The sequence below is a fragment of the Lotus japonicus genome, chromosome 3 (genome assembly GCF_012489685.1).
Source record: "Lotus japonicus ecotype B-129 chromosome 3, LjGifu_v1.2".
NCBI lineage: Eukaryota > Viridiplantae > Streptophyta > Magnoliopsida > Fabales > Fabaceae > Lotus > Lotus japonicus.
In genome coordinates, this window is record NC_080043.1 from 69,776,412 (window position 1) to 69,801,446 (window position 25,035).

At 34.5% G+C, this 25,035-nt stretch overlaps 1 protein-coding gene across 1 annotated transcript; it reads left to right on the forward strand.

The window, feature by feature from the left end:
* The first annotated feature begins 3,162 nt into the window (after positions 1-3,162).
* On the forward strand, positions 3,163-9,173 carry LOC130745533 (ankyrin repeat domain-containing protein 2B-like). Its single transcript, XM_057597836.1, has 9 exons — positions 3,163-3,321; positions 3,444-3,501; positions 4,245-4,396; positions 5,059-5,268; positions 5,350-5,498; positions 6,199-6,367; positions 6,786-6,878; positions 8,609-8,748; positions 8,843-9,173. The coding sequence occupies exons 2-9, from the start codon at positions 3,468-3,470 to the stop codon at positions 8,940-8,942; spliced, it is 1,047 nt and encodes a 348-aa protein (XP_057453819.1). The 5' UTR covers positions 3,163-3,321; positions 3,444-3,467; the 3' UTR covers positions 8,943-9,173.
* Positions 9,174-25,035: the final 15,862 nt, after the last annotated feature.

Genomic DNA, 25,035 nt, shown 5'->3' on the forward strand with positions numbered 1-25,035 from the left:
TTTGGTATCTAATATATTCTTTCCATGTATCGTCGATCTAGAGGATTCACAGCGAAGTCAATCTCGTGTTGTTGTCCACGACAACCAAGACGATATTTATCTCGTCCAATGGTCAGTCGAATAAAAGTAAAATTGCGGTGATTAAACACCTAAAGTTTGTCCAAGCATAGTCATTATCTAGGAAACTGTCCAAGATGACTCCACTAAGGACTGCATCAAACACAGGTCATATCGCACTCAATTAATATAGGTTTGGTTGTTAAATCACATAAGCGTTACTCATTTTTTTTTCATTGAATGTTCTTCTAAGACTTTAAGTTTCTTTCTCGGATCTGGAAGATGACTTGAGTGTCTTTTGCAAGCAATCCCTCATTGTGCTCTGCCATGTACGTTTGACACGTCATCATGCATTCAGCCTAAATCCACCACACTACGATGAGGTACTTTGAACTCTTTCTTTGGAATAACGGTTTGGCGTCTTCTATGGAAAAGAAATAATCAATTCTCATCATAACGGTAGAGTCACACCACAAGCAATTCGCAATTGGAAGTTCTATTTCAAACGCTTTTGAAGGTCATAACTCAGCAAAGGTTCACTCTTCGCTACTCGGAAAATTCAATGTTCTTGATCTTTTTTTTCTGAAGAGATTTATACTTCGACTATACTTGTAGAGTTATTGGAGTTGATTATATAGTTATGTGGGAAAACAAATCCAAAATAGAGTGTAGATAATTTCATGCCATATATGGTGCTCATAGGAGTTTCATGTACTTTAGCGGTTTAGCCTATAAAGCTTTCCCATCAACTTTGTAAGAAGTTGTCTTGCTCTTGTTCAAATATTTTTCTCCTTATTATGTTAAGAATTTCAATGAGTTGTCTTTTCAGTTTACCCAGCAATTCACTATTCACCAACATTCACTTTGGAATGTATGTCTCACAACAAACATGAGGCAACATAAAGAAGAGTAACTTTGTAATTTTCTCCTGAGATTCCATACGGAGATTATTGCAACTCTTGGCGTATAAAGTAAAGAGATATTGGAGTTAGTATGCAAAGCTATCCAACATGGTATGTTTTTCCATGCATCATTGATGACAACACCTCAAATTAGCTTAAAAGAACTTCAAGCTACAACCACGAAATAGATTTATTCGAAAGAAGATTCAATCATTTCCTTCCATCAACGAATTAAGAGTGTTAACTCCGTTGATAGAGGAACGATTGGTGGAGGAGATTCTAAAAAAAATCTCGTAGGAGACATCTAAAATATGATGATTAAATTCGTTTACGACTCGAATCCTAAATTACCTTTGGATAATTCCATAATATATTTCATAAATCAATAAAATGAAGGTGACAAAGAGAATTAGAATTCACATTCGACGGTCTCGACCACTATAGCCAACGTAGGGATGCGAAAAATATTAGTAGATCCTTGGAGTTCCGCTAATATAATTTTCTAAATTGTTTAATGGCTTTGAAGTTAAATCATGAACATTTATTTCCACCCATGACCAATTTGATCAGTTTCACAGGTGAATAGATAGATCTAATGGGCTATGTGTGAAGACCAAAATGACTTGGGGGGTTGGGGCAGAGAAGCTAAGTAAAACCATCAATATTTGTTTCTTGGCACAAGATTGCTCATCAACTTAAAATGTAATCTTTGGACAACCATTACTCACTTCAAGGACTGTGTGGTTGGAATGGTCACCATATACACTCTGAAGCGGTGTTGGCTTAATCATTGATGTTTGGGTTAGTGTCCTTTGTCAAATCAATATCAACATTGATAATCATCTTGGTGTGACCTACATGGGGTTTGACTTTACGAGTTAGGCATTTTTTAACAACAAAAAATTGTTTCATTGAATTTTGGATGCCAAATTGGGATCTAAAAGAAAAAGGAAAGAAGAAACACATTTATTATATGAAAGAAAGTGCAAAATCTCAAAGATGACACATTAACACTTACCCAATTGACTTCCTAACTTCACTAAAAGAGGCTTGGAGAAGAATATGGCAATGGAAATGTAAGAGCCTGTTTGGTTTGAGAAAACATATTTTGTTTCCATTTTCTATTTCTATTTTCCTAAAATAGTTTTCATTTTTCAAATTTCCAAATTTTGAAATCATGTTTGGTTTGACTTCTTATTTTCTATTTTCTATTTCCAAAATTGGTTCCAATTTTTAATAAAGATCTAATGTAGCAAAATTCACAAACACTGTTCCAAAATTCACTATTCGAAATATAACTGCATATAAAATGAGTTATGAATATGATTTCACTTATAATTTAATCACTCTCCCTTACAAACATCTTTACGTTAACACAAGCTTAAAGCATAAAACAAGAAATTAAATAATAACTTAATTCTTGAAATTCTAGGCCGTCTTACACAAAACATCACAAGGTCATCTAAAAATGATCATTATCTCAAAAGGCCTTCATCAAGGCTTCCTAGGGATTCATAGTCACAAAAACTATGATCATCATGCTTACAAATACATGTTTGGTTGTTAATTTACTCAAGCATTGCTCATTTTTCTAATTCTTGTTTCTTCTTAGACTTTAAGTTGTTCTCTACTTGAGTGTCTTAGTGTTTTTTGCAGGCACATCCCTTATCGTGGACAACTTCGTTGCAATTAGAACATTCAACGTACAACTACTACGCGAAGATCAGAGTTAGTTCAATTTCTAGAAAAATAAGACCTGAATTGCCTGCAGTCATTTATTTGACGACGTCCTTACCATCACCAAATATGAGCAATCAGTTTAAGATTCTACGGTTGATATTTAAACTCAATTTATAAGACATAAATATATGTTCAATGAAATTGGGTAACTTGCATTTGTGACTACAATGTAGTCAACCACTACTGGGAATCCAAACTCAAGAACAATACCTCTTTTAAAAATATAAACAAAAAATATACGTATTCGAGAGTATAAATATTACATTTCTACTGTAATACGTTTTTACTCTGACTTTTTAAATTTATTTTATTTTATGTCGATTACACAGCGCAATTACCAAAAGACCCAAACAGATAGCAGAGCAGTGGGGCATATCACAGCTAGCCATTCGTTTGAAGAGGATGGGGATTGAAGGGACCCACTAAAACCACTTGTTTCGTTCGCATGCATCATCGGTGATTGACGGTGTGGACGGCCAAACGGGTTTTTTCTTTTCTTTATTTTTCTCTCATTTCTTCTCATCTCATCTCATCACAATCGTACCCTCACACTCCTCTCTCTCTCTCTCACACACACACACACACACACACTCTTCCCCCTTATCGCACTTCCCAGATTCAGGTTTGAACAATTCACTCTTCTCCTTCTTCAATTTCCATCGCTTCTTATTGATCTTCCTCTCAATTCCAATCTACGATTTCTCGTAACCTAGATTTTTTCTCTCTCCGTTTTTTTTTTCACAGCTATTTCTATCTTCCCCTTCTCTCATGGCTTCGGATTCGGGGAAGGATTTTCCTGCTGGTACGTACCGATTCGTGCTCGAAATTCTCTGTGCTAGTCGATTTCTATATGTAACAATCATTCATTGATGATAATTTTCTTGTTCTTGTTTTTTTTTTTAATCTCAATACATGCAATTTTGTCTCCATTTAGGGATTTTGAATTGAAACCTAATGTTTGTTGTACATCAAAATCGCAAGCTGAATTTGGCGTTTTCATGTTTTGCATAATTATCCTCATATGTGAATTATACTGTGTTTATATATTTATATGGATACAATGAGCAGCACTTAAAGCCTATATTCTTTACTTTGGGTGTACTGCACTCACGTACCTTTTTTTTTTTCTACTTTAATCTTTTTAATTTCATAATACTTTCCTGATTCTGCAATAATCGCAGAACGAAGCTATTTATTTATGTGAATTTGAAACTTTGCTGTTTTCGCTCCGATTTCGTTCCTTCTTGCATACTACCACTGTAACAATGAGGTGAAAATGTGAAAATTAGTTTTCACGTTGGGATTCCTCCTGTTTCGTTGTCATCCTCTTTTTGCTTCCACAAAATAGATTTGAATTTGGATGTGGGTCATTGCAAAGAGTAACGCAAGAGATACTGTGCTGGCAATTTGACGTTACATTATTCAATGAATGTGTGCTCTGTATAGTTTGGATGAATGGATTCTTATTTTTATGTTAGTAAAAGATGCTATTGTCTGTTGAATCTTTAAAGTGCTTTAGTTTCACACATGTTGGTATTTTTGTAGATGACAAAGCTGGTTCAGCAGAGAAAAGTTCCAAAGATGAATCGTCCTCGAAAGATTCACCGGCAGGACAGAAAGCTCCGTCTGGGCCTGGGCCTGCAACTCCGTTTCCAGCCAACCCTTTTGATTTCTCAGCGATGTCTGGTCTGCTCAATGTAAGTTACCATCTCCTTTCTTTTGCTATTTGTATTAACTATGTGATATGTGATATCTTCTTTGTTCACAGATAATTCGGTCATGTTAGTCGTTTATGGTGTTGGGTATGTTTGCATGCTCTTAATGAGTATGAACTGTCTTTACATAGATTGTTGTTTTTGCACATGCATATTTTACAAGCCCAGTTCGTACATTGGATTTTGTCCATTTGGAGCCTACGGTTGAAAATTGACACTAGGAATAGGATTTATTAGGAAAGTTTTGGAATTTTCAGACGTCTTCACTGTTGGCAGTGAGCCTTCATTAGGATTGCATTTGTCTTTTCCTTCAGAGCTTTCCAGATTATGAGATTGAGGGGTAAGCCATTTGTTGTTATTGCCAATTTGGAAAAGGATTGTGCCAGATGGTGTCATCTCTTATAGTTACTTATAGCTGCTATCTGCTTCATATTAATCTTTAAGGCTTGCATAGAAGTGAGATTTATTTAATAATTAAATAAGGAGAGACATTTGATGGCTTTGGAACTCTGACCTGAGTATTCTCTTTTTCATTTTTCACTCAGAAGTGAATGTCATTTGTCATTGGATGGACTCTGAATTTCCAATCTATACTGATATTTCTTCATATAGACTTGCTAATACTTAAAATGTTCAATGCACAGGATCCAAGTATCAAGGAATTGGCTGAACAAATAGCAAAAGATCCATCGTTCAATCAGATGGCAGAGCAGCTTCAGAAATCATTTCAAGGACCAACACCGGAGAGTGTGCCGAACTTTGATAATCAGCAATATTTTTCAACCATGCAACAGGTCATGCAGAATCCTAATTTTATGACCATGGCTGAGCGCCTGGGTAATGCATTGATGCAGGTATTTATGAAAGTTCTTCCTTATGTTTTTGTTACACTAAATGTCTACTGGTTGGTAAAATGTATGCGCTGTGTATCACAGGATCCATCTATGTCTTCTATGCTTGAAAGTTTTACTAATCCATCAAATAAAGACCAACTTGAAGAGAGAATGGCACTCATCAAGGAAGATCCTTCTCTGAAACATATTTTAGATGAGATAGAGACTGGTGGGCCTGCTGCTATGATGAGGTTTGGATGCCAAACATGTTTTATTTTCTTTAACTGTTTTGGCATTTCCATATTCCCACAATTATTTGTTTTTGTATAAATTTTAGAAGTTTCTGAGACCTCTGGTCCCACCTAGTTTCAGAAGTTCTAGATGTAGCGGGCATAATCGGGAATTCCCTTCAATCACAGATCCCAGCCCTCGGCCCCTAAATGGGGAACCTCCTTTTGTGAAAAACCCAACCCCTAGGTCTTTATGGGAAACACCTTTTGTCCCGACCCTTACTGAACCATCTATAGGTTCCAAAGCTCGTCTTAATGGGAAACACTTTTTGATCTCGACCAAAATGAATGTATCATCAGTTAACTATCATGGCATCATACTAATTCATTCATACAGTCATATTGTATTATGATTTAGTGAAATCAGTCTTGATATACGTACAGCCACTTATCATTTATGATGCAACTTTGGCATTCACTTGTGTTTACTTATGCCCATTCTGAGTTTAAAGAATAATGGACCAATTGTGAAGAAAAAATTATTGTATTTCGTCTTGATATACGTACAGCCATTTATCATTTATGATGCAACTTTGGCATTAACTTGTGTTTATTTATGCCCATTCTGAGTTTAAAGAATAATAGACCAATTGTGAAGAAAAAATTATTGCATTTCATTGCATCGTCATACCTTCATAGCTTTTCTTTTCACATACTGCAGATACTGGAACGATGAGGAGGTTCTGCGGAAGTTGGGACAAGCAATGGGCCTTGCTAATCCTGGAGAGGCTGCTGCTTCTGCTGAAAATTCTGGGCCAGATGAGGCAGAAGATGTGGGAAATGAAGATGAATCAATCGTTCATCAAACTGCTAGTGTTGGTGATTTGGAGGTATGACGCAGCATTCTTTGTGCATATCCTTTCCCAGTATTTAATTCAGTTTTTGAATGGAAACTACTTCCATCTTTGTTGGTTCACTTGGAATTCCTAAGCTCCCTATGAAGTCTTTTATTTGGAAAGTGGTGCTTGATATATTTAATACTAAGTAATGACTAATTGCACGTTTGCCATCCACGTTAGTCTCTTCCCCTTGATATTTGTCTTAGGTTTTATGCTTTATTTTCTTTTGCTAACTTTGAAGGAATGCAAATGTAAACTGAACTAATATTGTTTCTTCATTAAGTGTTGATAGGGCTGTTAAGCTTAATGTATCTAGTTTTCCTATTGTTAAAAAATTCGACAATTGTCTTCATTGTTTCTGGGTATGATTTGAAGATATGAGAGCTAACTTTTTACACCAATTAATTAGGGCCTGAAAAATGCACTAGCCGCTGGTTCTGACAAGGATGAAGAAGATTCAGAGGGAAGAACTGCTCTGCATTTTGCCTGTGGATATGGCGAGGTATGCTAATATCCAGAGTAAATATTTTCTTAACTTTTATAACTTATGTTTCTTGTTTTTTTTTTCCCTAAGTTTCTACTTATGTTACTGGGTTGAGGGCTTTTTTAGAACCATGGTGGGAAGGAAATGGAGGATGCATCAAGGGACTCACTACTCAGGATGTTATTGTTTAGTAAAATTGCCTTGATTTTTCTTCCTCCATGGTGAATCTAGAAAGTTTACATATGATAAGAACCGGCTAAGAATAGGAAAATGAACTGGATGAAAATAATATTATTAAGAACACTCCGATTCTCCATAATTGGAAGTAACTGAGAAGAAAAGTGTTTACAAGGTAAAACTCCCCTGGATTTTTCGATAGATCCAGTCATGTCCTAAACTCCCAGCTGATTTCCTACCTTTTTCCTTTCCTTCTATTTTATAATCCCTGGTTAGTTATCCCCTGGCCCGACAGTTAGTATAACTGACAGTGACAGGTTGACAACTAAGCCCATTCAGTTATTGTCACAATTAACTAACGCTAACCTGCACTAACACACTGAGGTGCAGGATTATTTTCCCTGGTCATCTCTTAAATTTTCTTCTATAGACCATAGTGATAGGGGGTCGAATCCCACCAACATACCATAATGCATGATAGGGATAGTGAACATGTAATAGTTTGAGTTAATTTCTGAAATTTGGGGCTAGTCTGCGTGGGGTTTTGTGGCAAGCATTAGATACATCCAAATGACTTTGCTTTGTGATCTTGTTCATTAGTGGTTGTCTTCTTCCACCTTGGAGCATTTCTCCATGATATGTTTAGCAGTTTCAATTAGTGTCTAGTCTAACACTATGAAAGCTTTCTGTTTTTTCCATTCTCTTGTACGTGGTTAGGAATTATTTATCTATTGTACTTGTTTTTTTCAATTTAATGCTAGGGAGACAGCTATGGGACCGGAAAATGTGAGATATTTGGAATTTTTTTATCTTTCTGCCTTGCAGAATGCTTGCAATTTTAAAGCCATTTATTTCCTCTTGCACATTTTATGCGATGGCTTCCATTTAGTCTACTGGACATAGTTATTCCATAAGGAAACCTTTTTCTCAGAAATGGGGGAATTGACTGCCCTTGTGTTTTGTCAAATTCCTTTTTCTTCAACCCGGTTAAATTTATTACCTTTTTTTTGTTTAACTTGGTTTCTGAAATAAATTTAAAATTCTGTTAACATACTTTGGATGTATGGTCTAGGATTTTTAAAGCAAATATAAATGTTGCCATAAGTTTAGAATTAGATGTAAAAACAATTATATAGGTGGGGATTGTAGAGATAGCAGTGACAATTGTGGGCCTGTGACAAGGCTGTTTTACATCGTAGTGATGGTAAAGGCAGAAGCATTGATAGAAATAGTGGGGTAATATTGTTGCCAGTGATGTCTTAGTGGCTGTGGAGTGTGGAGAATATGGATACTGGCATATTGCTATCAGTATCATGTACTAGCTTCCTCCACCCGCTCTCCCCTTCAAGGGTCTGTAAGCAAAGCGAAAGTTCATGGGCATTGGAATTGTAGATTATATATAGTAGGCTCTTTGTAGTATATGGCTGAACAGATTCCTACTTTGTCCACTCCCTCTCCCTTTGATGGTGTGCAAGAAATGTAAAAAAAAAAAGCTTATCAGGAATTCAAATTTAGTATTCTAGCTAACTTTTTCTACTTTAGCTGAAAATGCGCTCCTGATATTATTCCAGGTGAAGTGTGCGCAAGTTCTCCTTGAGGCCGGAGCAAAAGTTGATGCTTTGGATAAAAATAAGAACACAGCTCTTCATTATGCAGCTGGTTATGGGAGGAAGGAATGTGTGGCCCTGCTCCTTGAAAACGGTGCTGCAGTGTAAGTAGCCTTTTTAGTTTGTGATATGAAAATCTTCAACTATTCAATTATTGATAGTTTATTCTGGTTGATTCCCTCCTTGTTCAATTCGCAGTACACTCCAGAATATGGACGGGAAAACTCCTATAGATGTTGCGAAGCTAAACAATCAGAATGACGTTCTAAAGCTGCTTGAGAAAGATGCTTTCCTGTAATTGCAGGGCTTGAAAGCATTCTGTCATCGGCTAGAAAAGGGGAAACCGGTGGGAGGAACGAAGGCATGATGTATTCTTTACTTACCTTTTGGTTTCTTCCAAGCGTTTATCGTGTTAAACTAAAACAGTCCAATGGGATTGGATGTCAGTCACCATAAATTTTTTTTGTGCTTGTAATGCATTGATTGTTACGCTGCGTGGTTATGAAGATTAGTGTCTTTATCGATTTTATTACATGCTTCAATTTTATAGTCACTGCGTTACTTCATTGTAAAATTATGGTGGTTGTATGTGGTGGTTGTATGTGATGCCGTATTCATCTGATAAGATTGACCCAGAAAGGGAAGTCAGAAGCATGGCTGAATTTGGAAGTTTTTGCATTGGATGCTTTTGTCATTGAAGTTCTTAGAGGATAGCTTTAGCAATAGATGTTTCAATGACCTATTTGGAATAGGCTAGGAAAAGATATAGTAGTAGAATATGGGTGGATAATGATACTTTAAAAGAAGGTTCTGTAAAAAAAAAGTAAAATTGTAAAAAATGTAGGAACCTATGAGGCCTAACTCTGAAAATAGCTTGACGTGGGAATTAAGTTTTAAGCTTTCTGCTTTGTGATGAACCATTCTTCTAAAGCATGCGCTTGGAATGTGAACCCTTCACGCCTACAGTACCCGCTACGTTCTTCTATCCACATCAGATCTAGAATATGAGAGTAAACAGAAAAACCTGCTACGTTCTTCTATCCACATCAGATCTAGAATATGAGAGTAAACAGAAAAACTGTATGGACTGTGTATAAGCTAATATTCCCCCTCAAGTTGGATATATATCTAAAATCCCCAACTTGGTGATGAAAGATTGAAAAACAGAAGCTGAGAGAGACTTAGTGAAGAAATCTACTGTTGATGTTTGCTGGGCAAGCTCCTTGATGTAGTGATAACCCACATCTATGTGCTTTGATCTTTCATGATGAGTTGGGTTAGAAGCCAAATGAATGGAGGACAAATTGTCACAAAACAAAAAGAATAGAAGGTACTGTCATCTCAAAATGAGTAAGTCTATGCAGCCAAATTACCTCATTGGAAAATCTAATGAAACGACCCTAAATTCTTCTTCAGCGGAAAACTTAGACACAACCGTGGTTAACACTTAGTCTTCCAAGAGATCAAAGCATTTCCGAAAAATAGAGCAAAGCCAGTGATAGAGCGTCTAGTGTCTACACAATTTGCCCAATCTACATTTAAATAAGCAGTAAGATGAAGAGAGGAGCTGCAAGGAAAGAGAAGTCATTGACTCGGAGATTGCTTGAGATACTGAAGAATTTGATGTAAAGCATGCAAATGGGGAACACGTGTTGATTGCATAAACCAACTTTGCTTGTAGAGTGCAAATCTCACTACAATAAAGCACTAAATTACCGAGGGCTTTTTAGCGACAGTCCCAAAATCTTCACAAGATCTTGCTATGACTGGCGGCCTGACCATCGGTAACGTGTTTTTTTATTTATATTGTACTGACTAATGTCAAACCGATATATCGTAAGATACAACAATCTCCCAATAAGTCTCATGTACTATGAAGCATCATATATGAGCTCTCCATTATGCAAAGTAAGTTTGTAATGAGGATCCATAGAAACTTTTGTTGGTTTAGCAGCTAAGAATCTTGTCTTGTAGCAGCTACAATGTATATTTCCTATGAGAAATACTTCAAATCCCCTAAAACCTTCAACTTGAATGATTTCTGACAACGGGATAGAATTCTGTAGAATTTGGACTTGCTAATATTATATCATCGAAATATCCTAAAAGAACAACCAAATCATTCCTCGAAACTCGAAAGTGTTTTTTTTTCTATAATAAACTTAGTTTTTAATAATCATATTTTCCTATCTATTTGACATTACTATTTTCAAAATATATTTTCTCACTACATATATTTTTTGAAAAAATTGACATTTTTGTGGAAACTTATTTTTTTCTTAAGAATGTTTTTTTACTATAAACATATTTTTTTAATAACCATATTTTCCACCTTACTATATTTAAAATATGTTTTCTCACTTACATATATTTTTTTATGAAAAACATAACAAGATCTTACTTTTTTGTTAAAATATTTTGTTATGGTAAAAAATTTGTTTAAAAAAAACCTATTTATGTTTATTTTCTATTACTATTTTAAAAATGATTTTCTCAGTTATATATGTATGCATTGGTTCTCCCTAATATGCACCACTTTTAAAGTAGTGTAATTTTACACCACCTACTTTGACCGGGTATAGCAGGTCAACACAATATTTTTTTTAAGAAAAAATATCATTAAAAATTTGTCATATATTAAATTTCTTTTAAAAAAGATATGTTGACCTGTTATAGTAGGTTAAAAAAAGTGGTGCATATTAGAGGCACCCGTATGCATTACATAGAAGCGTAAAAAATACGGCAATAAAAAAATATACGGTGTCAAAATACAGCAAAGTAATTACTACGCATAATAACTACAAGAAAATAAAAATACAACACATGTTATAGGAGGCTTAAGTTCATCCAAAACATGTGAAGCATACCCCCAAACAATTGATTTTCTTCCTATGAACAAGCATTATTGTTACCTCGATCGTTGTCAATAATGCACACATCAACTTCAATGTCTTTTTATTTCCTATGGAATCTGGATCCAAGACCTTCTTAAGCTTTCATTGTAAGAGTGACAAAGCTTGGGACAATTCTGCAAAACAAATAAAAATGTTTTATCTCGTCAACAAAGCTTGACATGTCAATTCTTAACACACCAAGCTGAAGGACTGTTGTTCCGCTGACTTCTCAGCCTCTCGACCTAAGAATGTCTCGACCGACCCAAAAGGCTTGTACCAGAGCATCAATCACTAGGTTGAGAAGAATGGCTTAGGATGAGCACCCTACTCGACAGTGTCTGCTAGACCATAAGAGGACCGAGATCGGCAAGTCAAGGCAAGGGCCACTTGCCCACTCAAAAGCTCTGATAAAAGGGTTTCCCTCATATATACTTGTAGAGATAATCATCAAGGACTCCGATCCTATAAATATAGGTTCAATCATCATTTGTGTAACATATCATTCATTCTAAGTATGTTACTTAGAGTTCTATCCAAGTTTCTTAGAACCACTACTAACATATTATTCATTCTAAGTATGCTTTAGTGAGTGTTGAGACTTAAAAAACTTCAATGTTATTAAATTTGTGTTTCAATAAATATAGGCTAGATGTAAGTTAGCTCAAATGGCAAAAATAATTGTAAGACCTAGGATTTTATAATTAAATAATTAATTTCCAGCTCATGCATAACACTCTGTGTAAGCGTGAGTGGAACTTGACTTGTGTTTGACGTTTTGACTAATGTTATGAAGATGAAAGTTCGCAGTATGTTTAAGGATGACACTATAGTCATTTTGATTGATAGCACGAGCCATATTCGCACCCGACTAAGGTCGAGAGTGTCCGAAAAAGGCTATATCCGCTCCTAGAGCACTGTTAAAGAGAATTTTAAAATTAAAGAGAGAATAAGAACCTCTGAGTATTTTTCCCATGACCATCTTTCTGATACGAAACCCTGGACTGTACGCTTGTTAGGTTTCGCTTCCCGGAAGTCCGCCGAAGCCAGACTTTAACTTCTCGGGGACTTTAACTAAGACCCTGAATGAAGAGTTTTTTCTATTCGGAGCTTCTAACGAAGTTTCCATCCGCGTTGCCTCATTTCTTCCGACATTTGTGATATTTCTTCAGAAGGAAGTTTCTTCATCCGACGTCGACTGCAAAAAGTAGTTTTTCGGCGTAAATCGACTCACACCGTCTTTCAGACGTTTTCCTCAATTAAATGAACCTCGATTTGAGTTTCGACATTCTGTCGCCGAATACTCAATTTTTATCAGCAGAAGAAAGTACCAAAACGACCGGAACCGCGAAATATCGATTTTTCGGATTTTCGCCTCACCTATAAAAAGGGAAAAAATGAGAAATTTCTCATTTCTTTTCTCATTTCTTCCCAAAAGTGGCCGAGAGCTTCAAGAGAGAAAGAGAGAGTGAGATTTTTCTTCAATCCTTGCCCGATTGTCCTGATTTCGGAAGCTACGCGTAGGCACAGAGGTAAGGATGCTTAATCTTACTTCTATTTCTGTTTTCTGTCGACTTATTCTATCTATTCCTGTGCTCAAAGTTTTGAGCTTTTTGTAAAAATGTCTGATTACCTCGATTTTTCTTTCCAACTATCTTCTACTACAACCCAACATGCTATAATCACTGTCGGATCGTTCAGATTTTCACCGAGTCGCCGTAGATCTGAAAAACTGACTAAAAACCCATTTTTCTTCACCTGTGCTTACTTTATTATCAAAAAGTCGCAACCAAGCTTAGTACCCTTGAGATTAAGTGTTATAAACGTCGTTGTGAACAACCCCATCAATTTTGTTTTTCAGAATTTCAATTTTGAGTTTTTGGTCATTAATTCTTGACCAAAATACCCCTAAGTCGTATTTTCAGTCGTTAAATATTTCTGAGAGTTTCCCTGACCTAGATATCACCTACGAATACCTGAGAATTAAATTAGATCGAAGAAAAAGTTCGGAAACCCTATTTTCTAAAGTGGCCGAAACTTTTTGGAGCTGTACCGTGTCCAAAAATAATTTTTGGGTTAGTATGGCCTGAGCCATAGTGTAGCCCTTTCCGTTGTCGAAATCTTGGCTGTGGTTTCGTGTCATTCCAAGTTCTGTAGCTCGAGTTATGCGCGTTTTAGCGAACGAAGTTCTGTTGTCAATTCGTGCCTAAATTGGAACTCCGAAGCTTTAAAGCTTTCTTTCCGATTTCGATTAGTGTTATTAGATTGATTGCTTCTAGTAGGGCTTGTGTTGATGATTGTGTTTCCTTGTTCTAGGTTCGCAACTTCCATGCACAACTTCTACTCACGAGATAAGGGTAACTCAGTTTTAGAGCGTCTTTGAGTCTTGCATGCTTTTATCACACTGCATGCGCTTGAGATGAAGTTGTTTAAACTTGATTGAAAATTGATTGAAATGTTGGTATGCTTTCAATGTTGTATGCTTGCTTATGTTGACTGTTTCTGAGCCATGTGCCAAATGTTTTCTGAAAGCTTCGGCCGAGTGAACTTATTGAGACGTGTGTCTCCGTTTTCTGAGAGGCTTCGACCGTTTATTGGTTTTTGTCATTACTGCTTTCTAGTGGATAAGACCGGGTTATTGTTGATTGATTTTGGCATATAGGGCTGAAACTTAGTGGCAGTGTAGTGGTTGTCGTTCCACATGCCTGTCCCGTCTTTCAAGGCGTTATTAAGTGGCATCCAGTGGTTGTCGTTCCACATGGTTGTCCCGTCTTTCGAGGCGTTATTAAGTGGCATTCAGTGGTTGTCGTTCCACATGGTTGTCTCGTCTTTCGAGGCGTTATTAAGTGGCATTCAGTGGTTGTCGTTCCACATGGTTGTCCCGTCTTTTTAGGCGTTATTAAGTGGCATCCAGTGGTTGTCGTTCCACATGGTTGTCCCGTCTTTTGAGGCGTTATTAAGTGGCATTCAGTGGTTGTCGTTCCACATTTGTCCCGTCTTGCGAGACGTTATTGATCGATCCATTTTGGTAGTAGCATATAGTTGCATTATATAGGGAACTAACACCTGACCCTATGTTGTTGATGATTGTTGATATCTGATTTGATGTTATATTGTTGAGGTTATTGTTATCCGACTTAAATCTGTTATTATGTTACTGATATCTGATTAAGTCTATGTTGTTGATATATGAATTAAATTTATGTTGTTGGATATATGTCGTTATCTATTTTGAATTAAGTTGCTAGCTTACATGTCATGATATGCACTTAAATTTGTTTCGCATGCTTTTCTCTTTTATACGTGGTAGTTGCATGGAGTTAACCCTTTCTATTTGCTACTTGTTATTTGGGCGCTTAACGCTATTAGGCGATGAAGAGCCTTCTGGCGATGCTTAGCCATGCTGAGATGGAGGAGGGATAGTAACCGGCAGAGCAAGGATGGAAGAAGCTGTATAGTTTCCTCTTAGTAGTTTATGCTTTGAGTCTTCATTATTTGAAAACTCTGTTACTAAAACCCTGTTTTCGCCACTGTTTAAGTGTGCGCACTTATTGTGGAAACTTGCTTATGCTACTGTAAGACACTATTATTATATGCCGGGAACGGGTTGTTTAATTAAGACTACGTTATGTATTAAACTGTGTTTAGTTGTTTTGAAAAGAAAAAAATTATCGTGTTTTCTTAGGATTACGAAATAATCCTTAGACTTGTTAGGTTACTAATGTGACTCCTCAGTTGAGAAATTGGGGCGTTACAATAATCACTTTAAATTGAACCCGCGGAAATTAAATGTTACATTTTTGAATTCCCCTTTCTAAATTTAGCGACGGATCAATTCCTCACTAAATCTTTCACAGTATTTTGCAATGGGAAAGATCAGCGACGAAACATATCTGTTGCTAACTTCCTAGCTAAAAGTCATAATCAACGTTAGACAGGGAATTAGCGACGGATTCACAACGAGGACATTAATTCGTCGCTATTTATAAACAAACATTATAAAATCTTAAATCCATCGCTGTAGGGACGAAATCTCTTCCGTTGCTAAAATCCGTCACTAAATCCCATTATTTTAGAAGTGAACCTCACACAAACACTGACTTGGACATCTATAGGTACCCCTCCACGTTATGAAACTTGAAGCTCCGTCCTAACTTCCAGGACCGCCACCACACAACCTCGCCGGAATTTAACACCTCAGCCGAGAGAGTTTCACACAAGATTTTCACATCCAAATATTTATATTTGGAAAATTTTATTATATCTATGAATATTTTTATATGAAACTTTTTTCTTTGTATATTTTTAAAAATTCAGCATAAAATAACATTTAAACACGACACTCTTTTTATAGTAAGCATGTGCTACTGAATTTATAAATAGATTAAATAAATAAGTTTTTAATTTAAACTAATCAATTCCTACTATTTAGCTAGTGGAATTGAATCAAAGGATGTGCCAAAGTTATATTTTAAAATTATCATATATTATTTTAAATATTTATATATATATATATATATGTCATAGTTAAATTTCTATCCATTATGTGGATATTTAAAATTTGGAAGTTTTTTCATAGAATTTGTATGTTTCAATAAAAAAACATTCCCCTTAAAAAAGTAAGAAAACATTATTTCCTAGAGAAAATATTAATTTATTTACCAATTATCATAACTATAAGTAAGACATGTAGTTCATATTGAAAAATAGGAAGTTTGTTCACATTATATGCATTTTTTCAACAAAAAATATTTCCTAGAGAAAATATTAATTTATTTAGCGACTTTTGTGACTATAATAAGACATCTAATTCATATGACTGTCACATAAAAGGTGTTCTTTTGTTATAGATATATCATATATGGATATTATCTACACCTTTCAAAAAATATTATCTAACTCAAAAAGTGTCACATTTAAAACTTATTTTATGCCTACTTTTTAAATTTTTTTTACAGGAAAATACCTACTTTTTAATATATATAAAAGTACAATAATTTTTATAAAATAGAGTAAAAATATCTATGAAATCTGTTAAACTTCTCTATATAAACAAATAAAATATTTTTAAGCTGGTATGAGATGAGAAGGAAAGCGTTATGCAACAACTTTGGTGAAAGGCTTCAGCAAGAATAATATGAATGAGTTTTTGTATTGGGCTTTATAGTGGGATTATGTACAGTTCTATTGGTGGGGTTTTGTCATGGAGTAGTTCTATGGGTGTTTGTATCATAGACTCTCTTGAAAGTGAGTACTTTTTTTTCTTTCTAAGTTTTTTCCCAATGATTTTTTTTATGTTGTGAAGTTTTTAATGAGGCTTATTTTCAAGTGAAATGCTTGAGGGGGAACGTTTTTTGATCTCTTTCACGGTGTGTTTTGTGGTGGTTCCCCTTTTCATGGGTTACTCCCAGGTTCATTTTCTATTAATAAAGTTCTTTTATTGGCCAAAAAATTATTATTTAAATATTAAAATTATGTAGTTCTTTTGTTAAAGAGAATATTCTTTTGTGAGATTTTTTAGATGAGAAGTAGGTGAAGTGTAGATTTTGAATAAAAAATGAGCGTTAAATTACATAAAAAATAATTAAAAAATTAACTAATTTATAAATGGTGTAAATTTTGATTTTATTCATAGATAATATATTTTATCACTTACTATTACCCAATTTTTTTAGTTTTGTGAGTGGGAGGAAACATATTTTCCACCTTACTATATTCAAAATATGTTTTCTCACTTACATATATTTTTTTTTATGAAAAACGTAACAAAATCTTTTTCTTTTTTGTTAAAATACATTTTTACGGTAAAAAAATTAGTTTTAAAAAAACCCTATTTCTATTTATTTAATATTACTATTTTAAAAATAATTTTCTCAGTTATATATGTATGCATTACATAGAAGCGTAAAAAATACGGCAATAAAAAATGCATACTGGTTTAATCAACAGTGGATTGATAGGAAGTGCTATAAGTTTCACACGTCACTTAATCCTTAACGTCTCCTCTATCAAGTCTTTGCCCTATGTGATCCTGAGCCTTTCATTAGCCACATTCATGCTCCTGATTCCACACTTAGCGGACTACATCAAGGGTAAAGTTTGGGGTGGTGCTACTGAGGTTGATGTAGGGCTGAGCATCGGGTAGGTTCGGGCCATATAGCTCGGGTCTGGACGAGTTTATATCATGCGTTCAGTTCAAGGTAGAAACAATGACTATTTTCTTTTTTCGAGAAGAAACAATGTATAAAGAACATACTTTTACAATACTATACATATATAAGTCATAAAAAAAACTAACAGTTAATGGTAAACATAAATTAATTTTTCAATTTTGAAAACCTAAAAATAATAAAATTTTTATTTATTGATTTAAAAAAAAATGTAAATTTGCAATTACAAAACACCACTACTACTAGTTTAGGAGTTCCACTTTTTCCTCTCTTTGCTTTTCAAATCTGTTATCAAATATTGTATAACTTGTGGCAGGGTTACACTTGAGGTAATTCAGGACAAAAGAAGCTATCTTCTTGAAGAGATGGTTTCTTTAGTGAAGGAAAACATGTTTATGGAAGACTCAGAGGAAAATGAGAAAAGAACCCTCCTTATGAGAGGGATTATGGCGGGGGTTAGGAGGTGCGCGCATCCGTAATGAACCCGAATTGTCAACTAGGGAATTACTTGCTATGATGGACACGGTTCTGTATTCTAAAACAAGGATTTGTTCCTTGTTTCAAAAGGGCATCTACGCTTTAGCCGACTGCAAATTTGCTCATGGGGAGCAAGATTTGAAGGCCCGGCTATGCTACAAATTTTTGGAGGATGGTTACTGCCCCTTTGGTGAGGGATGCTTGTATAGGCATTGCTTTGACTAAGTCAAAGCAATGTCCTATTTGTTAGCTGCTACGTTTTATGGTATATCTCAGTATATTCTAATAGGTCTAATGGTATATGTCAGAGGATGATAAGAAAGATCGATTTGTATCTATTTGTTAGCTTCTACTGCTACAGTACATTCTAATAGGTCTTATGGTATATCTCAGTATATTCTAATAGGTCTTATGGTATATCTCAGTATAGAGGATGATAAGAAAGATTTGTATCTGGATAACATACTTTACAGTACATTCTAATCATTCTAACTAGAAATAATACCCACGGGTTAATTTACAATATTTTTCAAAATTATATATATATATATATATTTATTATAGCCTTAATAAATATTAAAATATTTTTAATTATAAAATATAATAAGTTAAATAATAATGGAAGTGAGACATTTTATTGAACATAATTAGAGTTCTCTAGATCTAAATAGTTTTTTATTACTCAAATTTAATAATTGATATTTGATAATTAGCACTGAAATAGTTTTACTATTTTATTTTTTTTAATAATATCTAAAATCATTTTTAAATCAATTAGTAAGTTTTTAATATCATAAATAAGTTATAATGACATTTTTTTTATACTTTATATCATTAATAAAGTAATTTAAAATTTTAAAATTATATAAGAAATGATTTTATCAGTATAAAAAATTATTCAGTAAATTTAAATTTATTCAAATTTGATCATAGTTATTTTGCTCTGTTATTCTTTCTCAAGTCATTTCTACTAATATACAATAGATCAATTTTTTTTTGAAACAAAACTTTATTGAAAAAAATAAACCATGAGAACAACCCCTCAAGTAGGTAATTACACTATGCTACACATAACTCATAAGACATCCTGTCTCCCACTTTTTATATTTAAATAATTTTTTCAACAAATGCACATTACTCATATAGCGACACATTTTATTTAAAGACTATTTTGTCTTAATCATTTAACGTATTTTTTATTTTACAATTTAATATATAGTACTTTCACATGTTTTATTGTAGTTTTTTTGTTGTTGATGATTTTTTTCCTAAAATATATAAATAATAAATGAGTAATGTAAAAAAATTTCAAATTTTAGTTTATAATTTTATCATTTAATGCAGGTAGCTAAATAGTCTCTAGTTAAAAGTTACTTTACTTTGGAAGGTGTAAAGTCAAAAATTAACAAAATTGGCAAGTTGAATAGAAAATAGAATTTAATTTTTTTATACTTTATATCATTAATAAAGTAATTTAAAATTTTAAAATTATGTAAGAAATGATTTTATTAGTGTAAAAATTTATTTAGTAAATTTAAATTTATTCAAATTTGATCATAGTTATTTTGCTCTGTTATTCTTTCTCAAGTCATTTCTACTAATATACAATAGATCAATTTTTTTTTGAAACAAAACTTGATTGAAAAAAATAAATCATGAGAACAACCCCCTCATGTAGGTAATTACACTATGCTACACATAACTCATAAGACATCCTGCCTCACACTTTTTATATTTAAATAATTTTTTCAACAAATGCACATATATTATAGTCATATAGCGACACATTTTATTTAATGGCTATTTTGTCTTAATCATTTAACATATTTTTTTTATTTTACAATTTAATATATAGTACTTTCACATGTTTTATTGTAGTTTTTTTTGAAAATGAAATGTATATTATTAATAGAAGCGCTTGAGCCAATAGCAAACCAAGCGAGAACCAAGTACAATCTGAACTGAACTCGAACGACCTATGAACACCGAACAAAATAAACCCACCACCATCCCACAAAATGGCATAAACGAAATCCCAAGATAGAGCCTCATTAAAACCTTGCTAGACAAAACCCAGTGGGAAAAAGCCTAGCAAGGAAAAAGAGTACTACAACCTTAAGATAGCCATTCTGTACCTGAGTTCAATGATATTACATCCGTTAGCTGAATGTACTAAAACAAATACTCAAGAACTAAGGCGTCCACTAGAAATCGAAGCACCAACAGGTTCATCCCCAAGTATCCATTACGACCACAACCTTATTAATCAACGAAACCAGCAACAGCATGTGTAAAAGACCGTCCAATATCTCACCAATAGCAACAAGCAACAGCAGTTCTAATTTGACAGTACCATCATTTGTTTTATAACAGCAAACACAGCATATTTCAGCAGCAACAGCAACAACAGTTTTAATTTGACAGCAACAGCATTTGTTTTATAACAGCAGCAACAACATATTCCAGCAGCAACAGCAACAACAGTTTTAAATTGACAGCAACAACATCTGGTTTATGACAGCAAACAACATATTTCTTTAGACAGCAACAGCAAGCATCTGTCTCAGCAGGATAAAAACTCCACAACAGTACCAGCAGCAGCTATACGCATCAACAATCACCCCTCAGCTATGCCTCAAGCATAAAAGGACACAACAACCTGCATCTAGTACTCCACCTGACAAGCATTCTGAATCTCAACCACCACTGTCAAAGCTTGAAAACTGGTTTCCCCCCACAAGCACAGAAGACCACCCGCAGTACCTACCAACTGAACCTCAACCAAACGCATTTGCAAGCTTTGCGTCCACTACACATCTGTTATTAACCGTTGAACATTAAACTTTGTTTCTTGAAGTAAAATTAATTCAGGTTTAAGGTGCTGAGTTGCTTTTTTCACTGCCTCCCTTTTCGTAGAACCTCCTAGCCCACGCACATTCCATGTGAGCCAACGACCCGGCTTGTCAATTAAGATGAGGATGGTTCTCACGGATTTGAGCTTCCAATCCTCTCAACATCAAAGCTTCTGATCCGCGTGGTTTAAGTCCAAGTTGCTTTCCAATCAACCAAGCACGTTGCGCGCGTGTTGACACCTCATCTTCACCTGTCACTGGTTCAAGAAAATCATGAGGCAGAGGTATAGGCTTATTTTTGCTCCCCTTAGGACGACCCCGCTGAGAGTGTTTCTTGGAAGAATTTGTGTTTGGTGAATTATAAGGAGTTGGTGTGGCGAAATCAGTGGGCACCAGTTGAAGCTCTTGCAAAGGCGTCTCTGGCTCCTGGGGGGAGATGACGTGATTCACCTGAGGGAGAACAGAGGTCGCTGGTGTACCTTGTCGAACAATTTGGTAAGGCGAGGTCCGATAATATGATTCACGTGATGCTGTGTTGTTTACGTGAACTGCAGAAGCCAGGGAAGGTAGCAAAGATGTCGCGAACCTCAATAAGTCGTTTTTATCATAAAAACACTTAGGCAAACATGGCCTTAGCAATTGTTGTTGGAGAACATGATGTGGGTCCCAATAAGTAGAATAGAGTGGCCAACTGTATTTCTGAGCCAAATCCTGTGTGTTAAATGAGTAACCTGTAACAGAAGTTTTTTTATTATAAATTAAATCAGAATTTTGAAAAACATAATTGCTGATTTGATTTTGAATTCCTTCAGCAGTTATATTTCTCCTCCATTCCTCAATCTCATCAGCCGTGTATCCCGTTTCCTGCAAAACACGTAACTGCTCCCCAAAATTGACTCCATCATTAACGGCCTTGATTGTTACCAAGTTCAAATTTGAAAACGGCTCCCCTGGTAAAGGCTCCTCCAGCCGCTCAGCCCCTAGGTCCGGCGCCACCACTGGTTTGGTGGCCATGCTCTGGTTTGCCAGTGACTCACCGCCACCTGCAGAGGTCCCTTCTTCTGGCAAAACCGGAGCCTCAGGTTGTTGATCCTCCACCTCCACCACGAATTGAAGCCCTTCAAGTTTCTCATCCCTAAAAACTTCATCTTCATCATCTGACTCCACATCAATAGCAGACTCATAGTCTTTTTCAATATCATAAACTGGACCACGTGTTTCATCAAACAACATGTCCTCATTATTTTCAGAATCATCACCAAAGTCTGTGGCATCCTCAGGATTATATTCCTTCACCGGCGTAGACGGCATGGTTTCCACCTTACCATAATCATATGCCAAATCATCTTTCTCAACCAAAATCACACAAGCAGTACCCTCAACTTCTACTGCCATTGTAAAACACTGCAATAACGGATGATGCATTTGGACAAGAACGCGTGCAAAATCAGCCCGATGACGTTGCTTGGTTGCCACGTCCAGGCTCACGAATTTTCCTAACCTAGTTTTATTGTAGTTTTTTTTGTTGTTGATGATTTTTTTCCTAAAATAAATAAATAATAAATGAGTAATGTAGAAAAATTTCAAATTTTAGTTTATAATTTTATTATTTAATGTAGGTAGCTAAATAGTCTCTAGTTAAAAGTTACTTTACTTTGGCATGTGTAAAGTCAAAAATTAAAAAAATTGGCAAGTTGAATAGAAAATAGAATTTAATTTTTTTTATACTTTATATCATTAATAAAGTAATTTAAAATTTTAAAATTATATAAGAAATGATTTTATTAGTGTAAAAAATTATTTAGTAAATTTAAATTTATTCAAATTTGATCATAGTTATTTTGCTTTGTTATTCTTTCTCAAGTCATTTCTACTAATATACAATAGATCAATTTTTTTTTGAAACAAAACTTTATTGAAAAAAATAAATCATGAGAACAACCCCTCATGTAGGTAATTACACTATGCTACACATAACCCATAAGACATTCGGCCTCCCACTTTTTATATTTAAATAATTTTTTCAACAAATGCACATATATTATACTCATATAGCGACACATTTTATTTAAAGACTATTTTGTCTTAATTATTTAACGTATTTTTTATTTTACAATTTAATATATAGTACTTTCACATGTTTTTTTGTTGTTGATGATTTTTTTCCTAAAATAAATAAATCATAAATGAGTAATGTAAAAAAATTTCAAATTTTAGTTTATAATTTTATTATTTAATGTAGGTAGCTAAATAATCTCTAGTTAAAAGTTACTTTACTTTGGCATGTGTAAAGTCAAAAATTAAAAAAATTGGCAAGTTGAATAGAAAATAGAATTTAATTTGTTCAACTTAATTGGGCAATGCATTTAATACTTATAGCTCAAGTGAGCTTTACATATATATATATAGATAGGTCTTTTGGTATATCTCAGTATAGAGGATGGTAAGAAAAATTTGTATCTGGATAACATACTTTTACTGCTCCATTCCAATTAATCATATTTTCAGCTGACAAAAAAAAAACACCACTACTAATAACGGACAAAGTTTCACTTTTCACTTGCACTTTTCAATTCCCGCGCTGCACATTAGCCATGTTGCAATTAATATGATTCAATTTTTTTATTATTCTATTATCTCTTAAGTACCATTTTTTTTCCGGGGCCTTAGGCAATTGCCTCAATTGCCTTAAGGCTTACACGACCCTGCGTTCGTCAAAAGTATAGACCATGTTTTGCGTGAATGTACTTGGGCAAGAAAATATGATATGTGTCTCCTCTAAGACTTGTTAATGAAAATAAGCTGGAAGGTTTTCAGGATTGGTTAATGAGTTTAGCTCCTCTAAAATAAGAGAGTCACTTTAAAGGGTAAAATACGTCATCGCAAGTTGTAACCATTAATAGTGATTACATTTTGAAAATTTAATAAAACAACTCAATAATTAAGGTATTCGTTCAAGGTTGAGCCGAGGTCAAACTCTAGTTGAACCGCTAGTAATTAATTGATTAATATTTATTATAATGATATTAACAAATTTAGACTAATTAAACCGTAAATTATTATAAATTTTTCATCTTATATAATTTATAAGATAAAAATAAACAATAAATGGTAAGAAAAAATTAAATTAAAAAATGGAAATAAAAAATAAATACTGGTTAGTTCAACCTGGTTTTCAACATCGATCCTCAACCTTTTTTTACAAGCTTAATTGATTCTTAACTGGCTCAACAGGGTTTTGGAATCTCCTTTTTTTTTTCGCGAGACTAAACTAGTCACCCAAACGGTTCTAGGTCTGATTGAATCAACCGATATGATTTGATTTTTTAAACACTGATCACTACCCCACGCCCGTCACCACCATTTCCCAGACCTTCACTATCATCCAGTATCATACACCACATTACGTAACTATTTGACACCCTCCACAACCACCACTACCCATCACTTGCACCACTGCCTCACACTCTCTACTACCACAGTTAACCACCACCTCCATTTCCACTCACGTCTTCCACCCTCATGATTACCACCACCTAACACTCACCACTATTACTCTCGCCACCACCTGACACCCTCACTTGCTACCACCACCTGAAACCTTCCACTACCCAACACCATAAATCACAATTGCAAATGAGCACCATCCACCAAAGTTGTTGTGGCCCAAGACATTCCACGATAGACGATGGATGGAATCATATGGTGGAGGGTGGTGGTATTGGCGGTGGTAGTGGAGGATATGATGCAGCAACAATAAAGGAGTTGACAGGTGACAATGACATTAGTTAATAGTGAAGGCAGTTGAGTAGCAAGAGAAGCTATTGTGCGATGGTGGCGATAGTAAATGATGCATGACAATGGTTGTAATACTAGTAAACTAGATATTATACCCTTACAATATTTTATAACGTTATATTAAAATTATTATAGTTTAACTAAATAAAAATTAAAATATTTTATTATTGTAAATATAAAAATTGTGTTAAGAAATTTCAATA